Source organism: Chionomys nivalis, chromosome 17 (genome assembly GCF_950005125.1).
Source record: "Chionomys nivalis chromosome 17, mChiNiv1.1, whole genome shotgun sequence".
Taxonomy (NCBI): Eukaryota; Metazoa; Chordata; class Mammalia; order Rodentia; family Cricetidae; genus Chionomys; species Chionomys nivalis.
The window spans coordinates 37611958-37628362 of NC_080102.1; the positions used below are offsets into that span (position 1 = coordinate 37611958).

At 53.8% G+C, this 16405-nt stretch overlaps 1 protein-coding gene across 2 annotated transcripts in view; it reads right to left on the minus strand.

Annotated features, from left to right (window-relative positions):
- The window catches only part of Triobp (TRIO and F-actin binding protein), a 58199-nt gene that overhangs the window by 32526 nt on the left and 9268 nt on the right, over positions 1–16405 (minus strand). The window contains exons 4-8 of one of the 2 annotated variants that reach the window (XM_057792465.1): positions 15022–15217; positions 13967–14123; positions 5751–8052; positions 2446–2557; positions 828–1837 (exon numbers count right to left, since the gene is read on the minus strand). In XM_057792465.1, coding sequence (XP_057648448.1) covers positions 828–1837; positions 2446–2557; positions 5751–8052; positions 13967–14123; positions 15022–15217 — 3777 coding nt within the window. Of the gene's footprint in view, positions 1–820; positions 1838–2445; positions 2558–5750; positions 8053–13966; positions 14124–15021; positions 15218–16405 lie in introns of both variants that reach the window. The other variant, XM_057792466.1, reaches the window with a different exon arrangement.

Genomic DNA, 16405 nt, shown 5'->3' on the forward strand with positions numbered 1-16405 from the left:
GCAGGATCTGGTGAGCTCTCTGCTTTGCCATCCAGGAGATGTCCCTCATGCCGGATTGACACACTTACAACACATGTGGCGTTTCTATAGAGCTAGAGCCTGAGGGCAGCCCCACGCTGCCCCCATCTATGCTCTGGGATTGGAGGCATCACCAGGTACAGCACTGGACCCATCCTGGATACTAGGCTTACTTACCCAGTGAGCACTCTGCAGCCTCTTCTCCCCGCCCGAGCTACTGAAGTGGCCAGAGGTTCTCCATCCTTCATGTCACCATCCCCTAGTCTCCAAGGGATGCTGAGCCTCAAGTAGAAGAACCCCAATCTTTGTGACCTCCCACCTCCCCTTTGACAGCGGCCACTGGGCCACAGCACTGCACACACATACCCTCTGCTGAGCATCAGGCGGTGGCCCTGCCTCCACATTGCCCGATGGCAACTTGAGGGTAGGGCTATGTCATCTGACCCTGCACCCCTGGTGTCTTAGTGCTGAATTAGATCGTTAACTGAGAACAGCCACAAGGTAGTGGGAGAGAGAGTCTCATAGTGTGGTAAGCACAGGCTTCGGAGTGGGTACTTTAATATCATTTATCAAAACTTCTGCAGGTATGGCCCCTAAGAAATTCTATTGAGTACGGGTCTTAGTTTTATCATCTGTAGGCTGGGAACAGTGGCAGCTCCCTCTTCACTGTGCATGGGACCTATGACCTAACACACTGCCTGTGAGCTGGTGATACCACTGCCAGATGCTGTCAGGGGACAGGGTGCACACAGTTTGGAACGGCGCCTTTGTTGGATCCCCTTCGGATATGGGACAGACTTACTGCCAGGTCAGGTGGGCTGCGGCTCTCTAGGTGATCTGTTTGCTCCAGAGCAGCCAGAGTTGAAGTTTCTGGTCCACTTGTCACTTTGGTTGTTGGCCAATGGGTGGAGGTACAGGCAGGGCTGGGTAGTTGTGCTGGGCTCTCCGACTGCTGCCCAGGGCTACGTCCATTGGCTTGGGCGACCTTGGCCCATCCTTTAGGCTGGGTCTGTGGCTCTGTCTTCAGGGTGTCCTCTGTTTCTGGGGATCCCAGTTCTGGTCCTGAAGCCCTGGTTGGGTCCTTTTGGGGCAGCCGAGCCTGCAAGAGCTCCAACAGGCCTTCCCAGTCCAGACTTGGGAGCCGGGTCCAGGCTCCATCCTCAGGTGCCCGGAGAAGGCCCAGCAGGTCCCTCCAGTCTAGGTCGGGTGGCTTCTCAGGGCTATACTGATGTGGGGATGCTCCCTCAGCCCTCCAGCCTGTGGCAGTGGGAGCCTCAGGCTGCCGGGCACACAAGCATTCTGCTGGGCCTGCCCAGGAACTGTCTGGGGGGGTTGTAGGCTGGTGAGGACTAGACAACTCCTGAAGGCTACCTTGGCCCCTTGGAGAACCCCCCTGTTGCCCATTACTGGGAGGTTGCTCCCAGACCTCTGACTGCCCCCACCTTTCCCTGTGCTCCTGGGCAGGACCCCTCCATATCCCCTCCAGGCTGGGATTCTCAAGTTCTGGCCAGCCCCCCAGGCCTGGACCCTCCTGGCTACCCCAGCTCTTCTCTGGGTGTCTGTTAGGACTCTGGGGTATTGACAGCTCCTCCTGACTCTGCCACCCTCCCAGAGGCTGCCTTAGGCCAGTGCAGCCACTTTCTAGATGTCTCTCTGTCTGAGCCTTCCTCTCAGGAGACTGGGCTGATGTCCTGGCAGGTGCTGAGGAACTCTGGCATCGCCGGTCTACCTCAGGTCGCTTCTCGGGGCTCTTAGGATGTGGGGGCTCTGTTCGGCTCCGCCGGGCTGGCTCAGCCTGCTTGGCAGAGGGCTTGATCACCTGTGGATGAAGTGAAGGGGTGGGTGAGGCTCCGGACTGCACGGGGTAGCGCTGTCTGTCTTAGCCAAGCCCCAGAAGAAATGGGGATTGTGAGGTGAGGCTGGATCTTCCTAGAAGCCTAGACCAAAGCAGGTGGAAAGTTGCGACTCTCTCTCCTCTCACTCAATTTTCTCAGTTCCAGAAAGAGAGCTGCTCACTTTCTGGGTTCCCCCTCCGTAAGATAGTCTTTCCGAGCTGAGCTATCAGGTGCCGAATTTCCACCATGGGTAACTGTGCCCTTGGGGTGTGCATCACCCTCTGAGTTTCACTTGAGATCCAATCCCTATGCTGGACAAGGCAGCCCCCGAGGCACCTGAGGCTCCCTGAGATCTCAAGATAGCAGACACCTCCATGGGGACAGCTCAGAGGGGCTGTCTTCACGGGTTTGTATGGAGTCCTTCACACCTTGCCAAGAGCTTCCAACCCTTGGAGAAAGTGGAGTCTGATCCCATGCTGTGGCCCTGGCTTTCCCACAGAGGACCTCCCTGCCCAGGACACCCGCCAGGAACCGAGGGTGTACAGAGAGGCTGTGTGACCACTCATGAGGGCTGGTGGCTAGCAGTGCTCACCTGCCTGCTGGGGGTGGGGCTGGACTGTCTTCGAAGTTGGCTCTGACCTTGGCCGGGCCGCTGTGACCGTCCCTCATCCCGAGCTTGGAAGGCCCCTGGTGCTTCCGACTTCCTAAGAGCAAATGCACCTGTTCCAGAGGGCCTTTGGGACTCCATGCCAGCACCCAGCATTCCCATCCCACCCCAGAAAAGAGACTCATTGAAAGTCCCAAAGTGAGGATGACCCTCTTGGGGCCTCAGTTTCCTCTTCTGGAAAATGGGGACAGTCCGCACCATCTAATCTGACTCATAAGACCATGAAGATGGCACAGGCAAATGAACGGAGGGGGCAGCTCTTGGCCATGGCTCCCTGCCGCCTCATTTGGCACTTCCTATGACTCACCAGCCATCAGGCAGCTACCCCTGACAAAGGTTAGACTGGTCCTTGTGGGAATTCAGATTTACTTACTTATTTATTTATTTATTTATTTATTTAATTTTATGCATGCTGCCAATGCAGGGTTGTTTTTTCTTTTTTTTAATTTTTGGTGATGAATGCATGCTGGAATTCAGATTTATTGAGCATCTATTGTGTACCAGGCACTGAGCAAAAAATAATGACAATGTTTAAGAAAGCATTTATTGAGCACTTCCTATGTTCTGGATGACAAGTTTCTGTGTGCTGAGTCCCACAGCCTTGCACAACCTACTTCAGGGACAACAGAGGTGGCTGTTAGGTGCCTCTTTTTCCCATTCTTTCTCCCCTTCTCCATCCATCTGCAAACTGAGGATTTCTCAAGCCTCTGGGAGCTAATGGAACTCCGGCACTCAGCTTTGAAAACCCTGGCCCCTGCTAGCCATGGGTGAAAGAGCTCCTAGCCCTGTGACTGTGAAGAGACACTCTCTCCAACTTGACAGTCCCAGAAAGGTCACCAGCAAAGGTCACCATACCCAACAGAGAGATTACCTTTAGCCTGTGCCAAAATCCTCGCTTCCAGATATGTGTGTGGGTTAACAACGAGTGGCTATGATTATATACAACATAGCATAACCGTTACTGAGCTAACAGACTCTGGGCACAGTCTGTCCCTTCTCCTAGTAAGAGACAAAAGACTTAGCCTCCATGAGCAGATACCTCCTGTGGGGTCTGACTATCGGACTTCATCTAAACTGGCCATGGAGAGAGACTTGTGGAAGACCCTAGGGTCCCTTCCCAGCACAGCAAAAATAAGTCAAACCCACAAATCAGTGGGGCCATCACCGCTGGCTGAGCAGAACCAGGAAGAAAGATGCTTTCAGGCAGCCCAGGGTTGAGTCCCCAAAGGAGACAAGAGGGAGGCTGTGCAGGTCTCTGTGGGGACTGTCTTTCTAAAGTTTGCTCACAGTTGAAGAACCACGCAGAACACTGTAGAGGTTTGCAGAAGGAATGGACCTTGGGTGGTGATAACCCCCGTGATCCCAGTGCTCGGGAGATAGGACAGGGAAGCCGGGTATTCGGGGGCATCACTGGCTACATGGAGAGTGGGAGACCAGCCTCTCATACTGAAGCGTGGTATCAGGCTTTGTTGTCCTGTGGTCTTTGCTGATGTTCTTAGAATTCGATCTGGAAGCTGTTGGGGTCCTTAGAAGCCCTAAGGTCCCTGGATTTTAAGCTTGAGGACTCCCTAATGAGGCTCCCTCTCCCTGCTCCAAGACAGGGTTTCTCTGTGTAGCTCTGGCTGTCCTGGAACTTGCTCTGTGGACCACGGTGGCCTTGAATGCAGAGGTCTGCCTGCCTCTGCCTCCCAAGTCCTAGGTATGCACCACTACTGCTATTTTTAGTAGGCTCCATTTTTAGTCAAATTTAAGACCTTTGAACAAGTTTCCCCCAGAACTGAGATCTAGGAACTTCAATGAAAGTACCAAAATCCAAAGTTCCAAACATGATGGGGACCCAGTAGGGGAGTGCAAAATTTTTTGGTCTCTTTCGAATGTCCATTTTCTAGCTTGTTCAGTGGTCATTCCTTCCAGTAAGTCTTCCCTCATCCCTCATAAGCTTTGAAAGATAGGGCTAAAGAACCCTAGAAGATTCTGAGCCACCCTCATGGGAACCCAGCTCTTTGGCAATAGGACACACCCAGAGCCACCTGTTCCCAGAGGTTGACGTGACTGCAACTGTATCGTGGATGACAAGGAAATGAATTTCCTCTGGATACTCAGATGGGTATATGGGCCTCCAAACAGTGTCAAAGAAGCAACAGGACAGATGGCGCACACTTTTCATCCCAGCACTGGGAGACAGAGGCAAGCGGATCTCTATGAGTTCCAGGCCAACTAGGGCTACATAGTGAGACCCTGCTTAAAAACAAAACAAAGACACTGTGTTCAGTAGATCCAAGGAAGACTCATTCAAAATTCAGGCATTTAAGGGAGTCGGGTGGGAGGAAGGGCTAAAACACCAGCCAAATGCCTAAGTCTTTGACATGATCCTTCTAGAAAAATGCTCCAGGTTTAGAACAATGCTTGGGCAAAGTAGATGCTCAATAAATATATACATCAGAGGAGTAACTAGGGGATAATGGAAATACAGCCCTGCATAGCCCTATCCCCCAGTCTTATGGATTCTGCCTCTTATGCAAATGCATGCTATCCTCAGAGGGCAAATGGAATTCCACCTGGAAAAGTACTAAGTAGAGGAAATACCCTAACTGAGGTGGGAAGACAACGCACTAGGACGGGGAATGAAGTGGACAGAGGTAACTGTGTGAGCCAGTGTGGTGCTGTATACTTGTAATCCCAGCACTCAGGAACCTGGAGCAGAAGGACCTAGGGTTCAAGACTAGCCTGGGCTACACTGCAAAATCCTATTTCAGTCGGGCTGTGGTGGCGCACGCCTTTAATCTCAGCCCTCGGGAGGCAGAGGCAGGCGGATCTCTGTGAGTTAAAGGCCAGCCTGGTCTACAAGAGCTAGTTCCAGGACAGGCTCCAAAGCAACACAGAGAAACCCTGTCTCGAAAAAAGAAAGAAACCAATGTGCTTTTAGTCTTCCCCATTTGACAGATGAAGAAACTGAGGCCCAAGTAGATTAAATTGCTTTAAGCAGATATCACAGGATACAGGGTAGCTTTGAACCCAGGTTTGAACCCAGTTTTGCTTGTTTGCTTGCTTGTTTGGTTTTGATTACATGGCTACACATAGTGTTACTTCAACCTCAGAAAAAATACCCTAATAAACAGAAAGATACGGTGGCTTGCCCAAGACCACACAGCAGGGCTTGAACTCTCGCTTCGGAAACTTTCCAGCTGTTCTCCTCCCCAGCCCACCTGACTGCCCCTGCCCTGGCTCACCTGCGCTCTTGCCCGAAGAGGCGCTCCACCTCTGCCCGGCCAGGGCTGCGGGTACGGCCCTCGGTGCTGCCCTGTGCCTGGGGCTCTGGCCCCCGCTGGGCCAGCCTCCTGGGTGGGGGCAGGTCAGCCAGCATGGTGTACTCCTCCCTTTCCAGGTTGTGTCTGGTTTCCCCTGGGGGTGCTGAGCCCCGAGAACCTGAGCTACCTGGGGGAGGGGAGGGGGCCAGGAGACCTAAATCACTGGGTGGGTGACGGGGAGGAGAGGAGGCTCTGGGTGCATCCCGATAACCGATGCATACTTGGGGGGGCAGCAGTGGGGAACCATGCAGAGACTCAATAGAAGGGGCAAGGCTCTCCATACTGGTCCCAGGAGGATCCTGGAAAAAGAGGGAAGGCTCAGGAGCCTGGCGTGGTGGGGAGGAAAAGGAGGGGGCATCTCTGTGTCCAATACATACAGGAGTGGGGATGTGGGGAGGCTCATGCAGAGAGTCTGTGGAAGGGACCAGGCTCTCTGTGCTGGCCCTGGGGAGATCCTGGAAGAAGGAGGGCTCTGGGAACTGGCGCGGTGGGGAAGAGGCCCGGGGGGCATCACGGTACCCAATGCACACTGGTGGGGGAAATTGTGGGGGATCATGCTGAGGGGACTCATTCTCAGCATCTGACGTGTCTGGGAGGAAGGGGAAGGGATCGAACTGGGCATGACGAGGTGGTGAAGTGGCCCAGGGGGCATCACGGTGCCCAATACACACTGCAGGTGGCATGTAGGGGGGTTCGTGGTGAGGCGATTCACTCTCAGAGGAGCGGGGATCTGGAAAAAAGGGGAAAGGGTCATACTGAAAATAGCGAGGGGGCGAAGAGGCGCGAGGTGCATCCCTGTGCCCAATGCACACAGCGCACGGTGGCTGGAAGGGCTCTGAAGCAGTCTGGGGAGCCCCTCGTGCTGGGTGCAGAGGTAATGAAGTCCGAGAGGCACTGGGATGGCCTGGGTTATGAGAGGAGGTGGCTAGGGATGGGGAATAGTGTTGGGGAGGGTCGTGGTGGGCTAGTTTGGTAGGAGCTGAAGTCTGAGACCTGTCCACTTGGGTTGGTCGGAGAGAAATGGATGCCCAAGGCACCTGAGTTTGTTTGGTGCGAGGTGGAGATGAGGGTCGAGGACCACCACTCTGGGTCGGCCGAAGGGGAAAGGAGGCCCAAGGGATATCTTTGTTGGTACGGTGGGAAGAAGGGTTCCTGGAGCTACTGCCCTGAGTGGCACGGCGGGGAGATGATGGTCCTGGATTGTCCTTTTGGGTACAGGCACTTCGGAGATGCTCCCATCTACTGCAGGAGGCTGTAGTCTTGTCTCCTTGGGTAGAAGGGGACCTGGGGGTGTTCTGTGGTATGCAGGGAGTCCTGGGGTTGTCCCGCTGGGTGGTTCTGTTGGGAGATGAGGTTCTGGGGTTGTCCCTCTGGGCACAGGGAGTCCTGGGGTTGTCCCGCTGGGTGGTTCTGTTGGGAGATGAGGTTCTGGGGTTGTCCTTCTGGGCACAGGGAGTCCTGGGGTTGTCCCGCTGGGTGGTTCTGTTGGGAGATGAGGTTCTGGGGTTGTCCTTCTGGGCACATAGAGTCCTGGGGTTGTCCCGCTGGGTGGTTCTGTTGGGAGATGAGGTTCTGGGGTTGTCCCTCTGGGCACATAGAGTCTTGGGGTTGTCCCGCTGGGTGGTTCTGTTGGGAGAGGAGGTTCTGGGGTTGTCCCTCTGGGCACATAGAGTCTTGGGGTTGTCCCGCTGGGTGGTTCTGTTGGGAGAGGAGGTTCTGGGGTTGTCCCGTTGGGCACAAGGAGTCCTGGGGTTGTCCCATTGGGTGGTTCTGTTGACAGAGGAGGCTTGGGCACAAGGAGATGATGCAATATGGGGGCCATCTTTGGGTGTAGAGGTCTTGAGGCTCTCTGAAGTGACTCTGAGGGCAGAGGAAAGTGGAGTGCTGCTCTGCTGGGTGGACATGGTTCTATGAATGTCCCTTTGGGAAACTCTTGAAGGAGAGGACGTTCTGGGGCTATTCCGCTGTGTGACTAAGCTCCTGGGGGTGTCTCTTTGGGTGTTACGGGATAGAGAGGGAGCTTGGGAGGTTTCTGGTGCAGAAGCATCCTGGAAGACATCCCTTTGAACAGAAGCAGCCTGGGTGGTGGTCTGAGGCCCACTCAGTGGTGTCCCAGAAGAAGCCTGGGTTTGCCCTGCGCGACGTCGCTCCAAGGAGAAGTAGCCGCTTTCTGCCCGCAGCTTCGCCCAGTGCTGGCCAGCACTCGGTCCCCCACTGCCGGAATCTGGAGAGAAATGAGGAAGTTTAAGGTGAGGAGAGGGATCCAGGAAGGACAGAAAAATCAAGGCAGCCCCCAGCCTGATTCTAATAGGTATCAGTGTCTGGTCTAAGAGACACACCCTTGCCATTCAGGCTAAGACCGAGCTTAGACACCAGTCTGCTGCTAGGCCAGGAATTCACAATCACTCATGGAAAGGTACCAGGGCAAGAAGGTCATGGATATGTCAAAGGAGACCAAAACTATGGAGAGCAATGACCCCAGAGAGGGAGAGGTAGACCAGGAGCACTTGTCTGATGACCTTGACTCCTCGCTTCTACTTCTCAGATGAGACGCCCACAAATCATCCCAACTTCTAAGGAACCACTTTTGTGGGTGCCAGAGCATAGGGCCCGTGCCTATACCTACACCTGAGGACTCTTGCTACCCCTCCTGCCCCAGAGGCTCATCCCAGACACTGGAAGTGTGCACAGCTAAGGCCGCCCTTGACGAATAGATACCTGTGTGTCTGCACAGAGCAGAATCGGTACCTGACCAAGCTATCGCATGTGACAGTTAATATTGTCAACAGGATATACTCGCCCAGGGGACAAACCCCTGGGCATGTCTGTGAGAGAGTTTCTAGACTGGGTTAATTGAAGAAGGCCTGGCCGAAATATGGGGAGCATCTTCCCATGTGCTTGGGTCCCAGAGTGGATAAGAAGGAGAAAACAAGCGAGGGTCAGTGAGAGGGCTCAGCGGGTGAATGTGTTGTGGCTAAGCCTGATACTGCGTGTTCGACCCCAGGACCCACGTGGTGGGGAGAACCGACTCCAGGAGGCTGTCTCCTGATCCTCACGCAAGCTCCTCGGCACATGTGCACACGCATGTGTATAAACTCACACCCACGCACGAATAAATGAATGAATCTTTGTTTGTTTTTGTTTTGCTTTTCGAGACAGGGTTTCTCTGTAGCTTTGGAGCCTGTCCTAGAATTAACTCTGTAGACCAGGCTGGCCTCGAACTCACAGAGATCCACCTGCCTCTGCCTCCCGAGTGCTGGGATTAAAGGTGTGCACCACCACTGTCCAGCAATAAATTTTTAAAAAGAGAGGACACACAGGGGCAGGAGAGTCTGCACTGGGTGCCAGCATTCAGCTAGGCCAGTGGTTCTCAACCTGTGGGTCGTGACCGCTGGAAGGTTGAATGACCCTTTCACAGGGGTTACCTAAGGTTATAGGAAAACACAGATATTTACATTATGATTCATAACAGTAGCAGAATTACAGTTATGAAGTAGCAACAAAAATATCATGGTTGGGGGTCACTGCATGAGAAAGGTTGAGAACCACTGCTCTAGAGGCCTCCTGACTGCAGATCCACGGTGACCAGTCTGAGAACCACTGCTCTAGAGGCCTCCTGACTGCAGATCCACGGTGACCAGTCTGAGAACCACTGCTCTAGAGGCCTCCTGACTGCAGATTCACGGTGACCAGTCACCATTCCTCCCCTGCCATGCTGGACTGTAGCCTTGTCTTTCTGTCCTTAAATTTCTTTTGCCAGGTATAAAGTAACTAACACTTTAGGCACCTCAAGGGCTTCACAGGGGTGCTGGCCTCAGGAGTGAATGTGCTGCCCTCAACAGTGACCATGTCACGGCTCCTGGCTGCCATAAACTGGGGGTCAACCACCACCCTTTCAATCCCTTAACCACCAGCTGTGTGTGCTCCTTTCCCTTCTCTTGAAGTAGCAAGCCATGAGTGCCTTCACGAGGACACGCCTCCTTTCACATAGGGATGCATCCCCTATCCCTCCAATCTTGCTACACTGGTAGCTGGTGTCCCTGAAGTCTGAACTCTCAACACTGGAGTGGCCCTGGGGCCCCCTAAGATGTCCCCTAAATCCACTTGCTTCTGTCATCTCCAGTCCACAGTCCCACACCTAAGGTCACCATCATTTTTGCTCAGATAATCCCAGTAGCTCCCCCAAAGCATGAATGCCCCTTTCCCAGAGTCATCGTCCCCACAACAAAGCACGGTGAGTAAGTCTGCCCTGCTCACAACCCTTGAGGGGCAGGCAGGTAAGGAACAGCTAGGAACCTGTCACAGGAGGATGGACCAGAGGAGACCAGGTGACTAAATGCCATGGGAGATCCAGCATGAAGTCCCAGGACAGAAGGGGATTTGGGACTGGTGGTGACCATAACCTTAGCACTAGCCTTGAGAGATGGAGGGTGCAGGAGGTACAGGAGGATTGATTGCTGCAAGGTTGAGGCTGCCTAGGGCTCCAGAGTTTGAAGCCAGCCAGGGCTGCATAACAAGATCTTGTAACAAAGAAACTCAAAGGGACCATAGAAGGAAAAGTGGTGGATCTTATTGGCCTGCAGTTTACAGTTGTCTTGATGTTCTTTATGAGTATGGGCCTAGGGTTTCATTGCTAGGCAAGTGCTGAGACACACCCAGCCCCCACCCATGTATGTATGTATGTATGTATGTATTTATTTATTTATTTTTGAGACAGGGTTTCTCTGCATAATAGCCCTGGCTGTCTTAGAACTCACTCTGTAGACCAGGCTGGCCTCGAACTCACAGAGTGCTGGGAGTTTCTTTCTTTTTTTTTTATATTTATTTATTATGTATACAGAGCATTTCTTCCATGTATGCCTGCAGGCCAGAAGAGGGCACCAGACCCCATTACAGATGGTTGTGAGCCACCATATGGTTGCTGGGAATTGAACTCAGGACCTTTGGAAGAGCAGGCAATGCTCTTAACCTCTGAGCCATCTCTCCAGCCCTGGGATAATGTTTCTTATCTCTAGCCTCTGCATGCAATTGTTCATGAAGCTAACATCCGGGGACCTCGGCAAAGAGTCCAATAGTCACTATAGCTACCATCTTGGCAAATCTAAGATTATTTCAAACCGAAAAGAAAGAAAATACCCTCTAGGGGCTTCCTGCCAGATTTGGAATGAGACCCAGGCTGTGCAGGGGTTGTCTTCTTTCTCCATCCCACCCTCGCCCACCTGCCAGGGTCCAGCACCCACTCTTTGAGGTCCTCCAACACAACACAGGATCCGCACCACCCAGGGCCATTGCTCTTGCTGCTACCTCTGTCTGGAGTGGACAGGGTCCCTCTAGTGCATCTGTTTCCTGGCCAAGGGCTGCCTTCCATGGACCTTCCTTGTGCCTATCTCCTTGATTACCTGTGCTTCCCCTAGCAGTGCTGTGTGACAGGGCCTTGCGATCCCATAGTGCCTCTGGAACTTGCAGAGGTGAGCAGCACACAGTAGGTTTGCAGTTTGCACAGTAGGTGAGCAGCACACAGTAGGTTTGCAGCACACAGTAGGTTTGCAGCACACAGTAGGTTTGCAGTTCGCACAGTAGGTGAGCAGCACACAGTAGGTTTGCAGTTCGCACAGTAGGTGAGCAGCACACAGTAGGTTTGCAGTTCATACAATTCTCCCCCCCTCTGGTTTTGTTTCTCCCTCTCCTGAAGTGGTCCTAGTCTTTGTACCATATACTGGCTTAGCTGTCTCCTGCCACTCCACCCATCAAGATGCCCCAGGCGCCTGTCTCACAGGATGAGGCCTCCATGCAAGGCAGGTACACAGCTGTGCTTGGGTAACCTGTGTCCTACGTCCCCCTCTTCCCCAGTGAGCAGTGCCAACCAGAATACGCCTAGCAGAGGCTCAGTCCTTGACTGCAATGCTGCAAGTGGCCACCAGGTGGACAGTGGCCACCGAGTCTGGCTAAGTAGGTCACAGGGAGGACACCACGCACTGCCTAGGGACTTTCAAGAGCCAGGAAGCAAAGCCTGGCTGTGTGGGGCCAGTCTGTAATCCCAGCAGAGGAGGCAGAGACAAGAGGGTCAGGAATTCCAGAGCGGCTGCAGCTACAGAATCCAAAGCTCATTTGAACCAGGATCACAGGCATGTACCCCCCACACCCAATCGGAGCATTTAGCGTCAGGATTTGAAAGGGAACGGATGAGGTGCTGTGTGCTATCCTGTCCTCAAGCATCCAATGGGGACACTGAGTGGCCTCTTGGCTGCTGCAGCATCTGCAAAGCTCCCCAGTCTCAGAGAGCCTTTTCCCTGCAGGTCAAGTGTGGTCTGAGGAACACTGAGAGCATCCTCGATCATCCTGTTGGCAGGGAACCTCTTGACCTGGGATTCAGCATTGGCATTAGCCAGCGACAACTCCGGGCTAAACTGGGAATTACTAGGTGGCTCACCTGACTTCTCATCCTGCTGCCTCACTCTGCTCCAATGCATTCTGATTTTGCACCCAGAACCATCCCAAGCCATAGGTTTGATAACGTCACTCCTCACCCCCTGCCCTAACCGTGCTTAGAGAAAAGAATTCCAACTCCTTAGCAAGGCTGAGGAGGCCCAGCACATCCTACCCGTGTGTGCACCCCATCCACATTTAACCTGCAGCTGCTAATGGGCCACATAGCCCTGCCTCTTTGCCCTGCTTTCCTCTGCCAGCCCTGTACCCATCTGTGGTGGCACACATCTTTAATCCTAGCACTCAAGAGACAGAGGCAGGTGGATCTCTGTGAGTTCAAGGCCAGCCTGATTTACAGAGTGAGTTCCAAGACAGTCTGGGCTACAAGGAGAAACCCTGTCTCAAAAAGCAAAAACAAACCAAAACAAAAGATCTCTTCTCTTTCCCCATGCCTGCGTCTGTTCCTCCTCTGTCCTGGACCACCAGAGCTAGTCCCTGTCTGCCTGCTTTGTCAGATGCTGAGCTTTCTCGGGCAAGGGTCCATGCTAACTCAACCTGAGACCCCTAGCATCTTTACCCAAATGTCACATGTATTGATGAGACTCCTGCAAGGCCCATGGAAAGCCAGGACTGCCACCAGGGAAGGAGGTGGGGCTTCTGGCATTCTAGCTCCAACCCCTGACCACACTGAAGTGAGATGCCTGATCAGAATTGGGTGCCCACCATACTGAACTCACATCCCAGCAAGATGCTGGCCAAGCTCTCCAACCTCCATGGACTTGGCATAACAGTAGTCCCATCCCCCATCTCTCTGTGTCTCTCTCTTTCTCAGAACAGCACTCTGACTTCCTCTGGGGACCCTCCCCTCCTCCTAGTTCAGGCTATGGGGTTTGCATAGGAGGCCAAACTGGGTGATGAAGATGACCCCCAGTGGTCCCCGTGAAAACCTTCCTGAGACTGTAGTCACAGAAAAGATGTGCCCTTCTTCTGTGGGACGCAGGCTGGCCCCTCTAGTGATCAGCATGCTATTTTTAGAGAAGTGTCTGACTAAGAATGGGGCCACTCTGGGCAGTGGTGGCGCACGCCTTTAATCCCAGCACTGGAGAGGCAGAGGCAGGTGAAGCTCTGGGAGTTCCAGGACAGCTAGGGCTACACAGTGAAACACTGACTCAAAAAACAACAAGAATGGAGCCACTCCAGCAGAAGTTCAGAATGGAGAGGAGATTTGGGCACTGTCTGAACACCTGGCCCAGCCACACCTGAAGTCACTTTCCATTCTATTTATGTGGGCGCTCCACTTGTAGTCAGCCAGCTTCAGTCTCTTAGAATTTAGAGGCCCTAATCTTTCAACTGAGGGAAAGCATCCTTAAGCTAGGCAGCACGGCACATGAAATAAGAACTTCTATTATTAAGATTCGGACCCTCAGGGCTGGAAAGACGGATTCAGTGATTTGAGCACTGGCTGCTCTTCCGGAAGATCAGGGTTCAATTCCCATCACCTACATGGCAGATCACAACTGTCTGTAGCTCCATTTCCAGGGGATCTGATACTCTCTCACATAGATATACATGCAGCCAAAGCACCAATGAACATAAAATACAAATAAATAAATTCAAAAAGAGAGAAATCCTGCCCCTCGAAAGAAGCTGAGCCAGTGAGATGGCTGTGTGGGGGCCCCAGGCCATAACCACGTTGTGATCGTGAGACTCACCTTCCTTTCTCTGGCCCGCTGTGTCCCCTCTGGCAGGGGACTTAGTGACCCTCCGAGCACTGTCAGCTCTCAACCCCTCCTGAGGCCTCCTCGGAATCATCACGTTGAGTCTGTACGCGTTGGAGACCACCCCTGGCCTCTCAACAGTGTCCCGATCCTGCTGGGGGAGGAAGGAGCTTGCTGGGGAGGAGAAGAGGGCCCTAGGCCTGCATCCCAGCACGAAGGGTAGAAAAACGGGTTCTAAGGACACCTGCCGCCTGAGTGGGGCGCTCAGTTGACCTCTGTGAGCTTTGAGAGAGAGGTACGGCCATTGAAATCAAAATCTGGGCCAAAGTCACAAAAATGGAAGAAATGGGTTCAAGTCCTAGGTCCACGGCTTCCCGACTGTGTGGTCTCAAGTGAGGGACTTCCCTGCTCTTGGCCTCAGCCCCTAGCAGGGGCACAGTGGTTTCTGGCATAGAGGGTGGTGGAGAGCCTTGCTTGAGCTCAGACCCTTTGAGACCTTTGCACAGCCCCCACACACGTGTGAACAGGCGAGGCTGTTTATGTGGAGCCCATTCTTGTCGTTTCCTTTTGGGAGGTGGGGGTAGGATCTAATGGGGCAAGTCTGAAAGCGTGAAGGCGAAGGGGCAGCCTCTTGGCTCCTCTCTTTTGCCAGCTCCCAAGCCTGTTCCCTTCCCTCTGCCTTTGAGCCTCAACAGCAGGACCGGCTATGGGCTCATTCTCAGCAGCATGTGGCCAGGGCAGAGCTGGGTCAGCCTCTCCCTTGCTCTGGACACCATGCCTAATTCCCAGTCCTGAGACCTGAGACCTGAGCCAGCTGGTGAGTCATCCCAAGTCCCCACTGAACTGGAAAGCCTCCCTCCACCTACCCACACTGCCACCGCCCAGCAGGAGCCCCACCCTCCCGTCAGGGAAGGCAATGGCCAAGCTTGGCCCAGAGTTCTCTGTGAGAAGGAAGCTCAGCCCTCCTCTGGAGTTTAGAGCTCTTATCTCCAGGACTGAGGACACTGGCTGATCCTGTTCTTGCTCCCAGATCCTGGCCCTCAGCTCACCACAGAGGAAGAATTACTGGTCTCATGAGGGGTACTGCTGTCCTGGCTGGAGCTGGTATCAGTGTTGGCGCCCTCGTTGTCACGGCTACTACAGGCCAGGCCCTCCAGATAGGGTAATGCCTCAGGGTCCTGGTTCCTGTTCCTTGGGGCCGTTGCAGGGCCCTCCGCAGGGAGAGCTGCTGTTGGGGACCAGCCCCTGGGAGAAGAGAGAGACCAATTATTTTCCCCTAAGGGGTAACAGAGTCAGGGACTGAGTCCCACCTGCCCGCCGCCCTCCCTGGTACATGTGGGTCTGCTCACACCGTGCAGGGGTCTGCAGCTACGGATCAAGATGCCAGTGCCAAGGGCATTTGGTCCGGGCTCTCTATGGGTCCCCTAGAGCTGTAGCTGCCTCCCAAGGGAGAGGATTCCGCCACATAGATGAAGAAACCCAGGCTCTGAGGGGTCAAGAGCCTGGGCAAGGCCGCAGCCCTGGGAACTGGCTTCAGTGAGGAGGTGTGGGTTCACTGAGCCAGACTGGCAGATGAAGGCTGTTTAGCAGTGTGAGGGGAAGCGAGTGCCAAGGGCAGGAGCTACAGAATAGGGCACTTTACAGACGCAATCCCTGCGGCCCTGCTCCAGAGGCTCACAGCTCACGGCATTCCCAGAGTGGCCCACCACAGGCCCATAAACCAGCAAGATGTGACAATGCTAGAGGAGGGATCTCTAGCTAAGGAACCGCGGCACATCCGCACACGTCCCAGCCTCCACGCCTAAAGCCTAAACCATGCAGTGCAGGTTAGCAAATCAAATGCTCTGTCCAGTTCTGCAGGAAAGAGTCTTCGTAATTTGTCCTAGACTGTCTGAAATGCACTGGCTATCAGAACCCCCTTTTCCTTGTTCCCATTTGCTTAAACGCCCCCCTGAGAGGAACACAAGCCCTCAAACAAGGGCTTGGCCCAGCCTCTCTTTTTCAAATGTATTTCTGCAGTATTGGGAATCAAACCCAGGATCTTAGGCACGCTGCCTGCCACAGAGCTACTCTCTCGGCCCTTGTTCTGCAGACGGGAAAAGCGAGACATAAAAGATGGCCTAGCAGGCCAAAGGTCCCACAGCCCATCACAGCAGATGGGAAACTGGGACCCAGCTCTTTGGACCCTCAAGCCGTGGCCTCCTAAGGTCTCATGACCCAAGCAGGGAACTTTGGGTCTGTTCAGGCCTGGACTGGAGGGAATCTCAAGCAGGGGTAACAGCAGGTGCCCTGGCTGAGAGGCCCATTCAATCTTTTGGGGGACTGGGGGACAGAGTCTAGCTATGTAACCCATCGAGTTTTGAGCTCCAAATCCTCTTGTCTCCACTTCTTGGGTGCTGGTATTACATCCATCTGCCACCACACCCAGCTCCT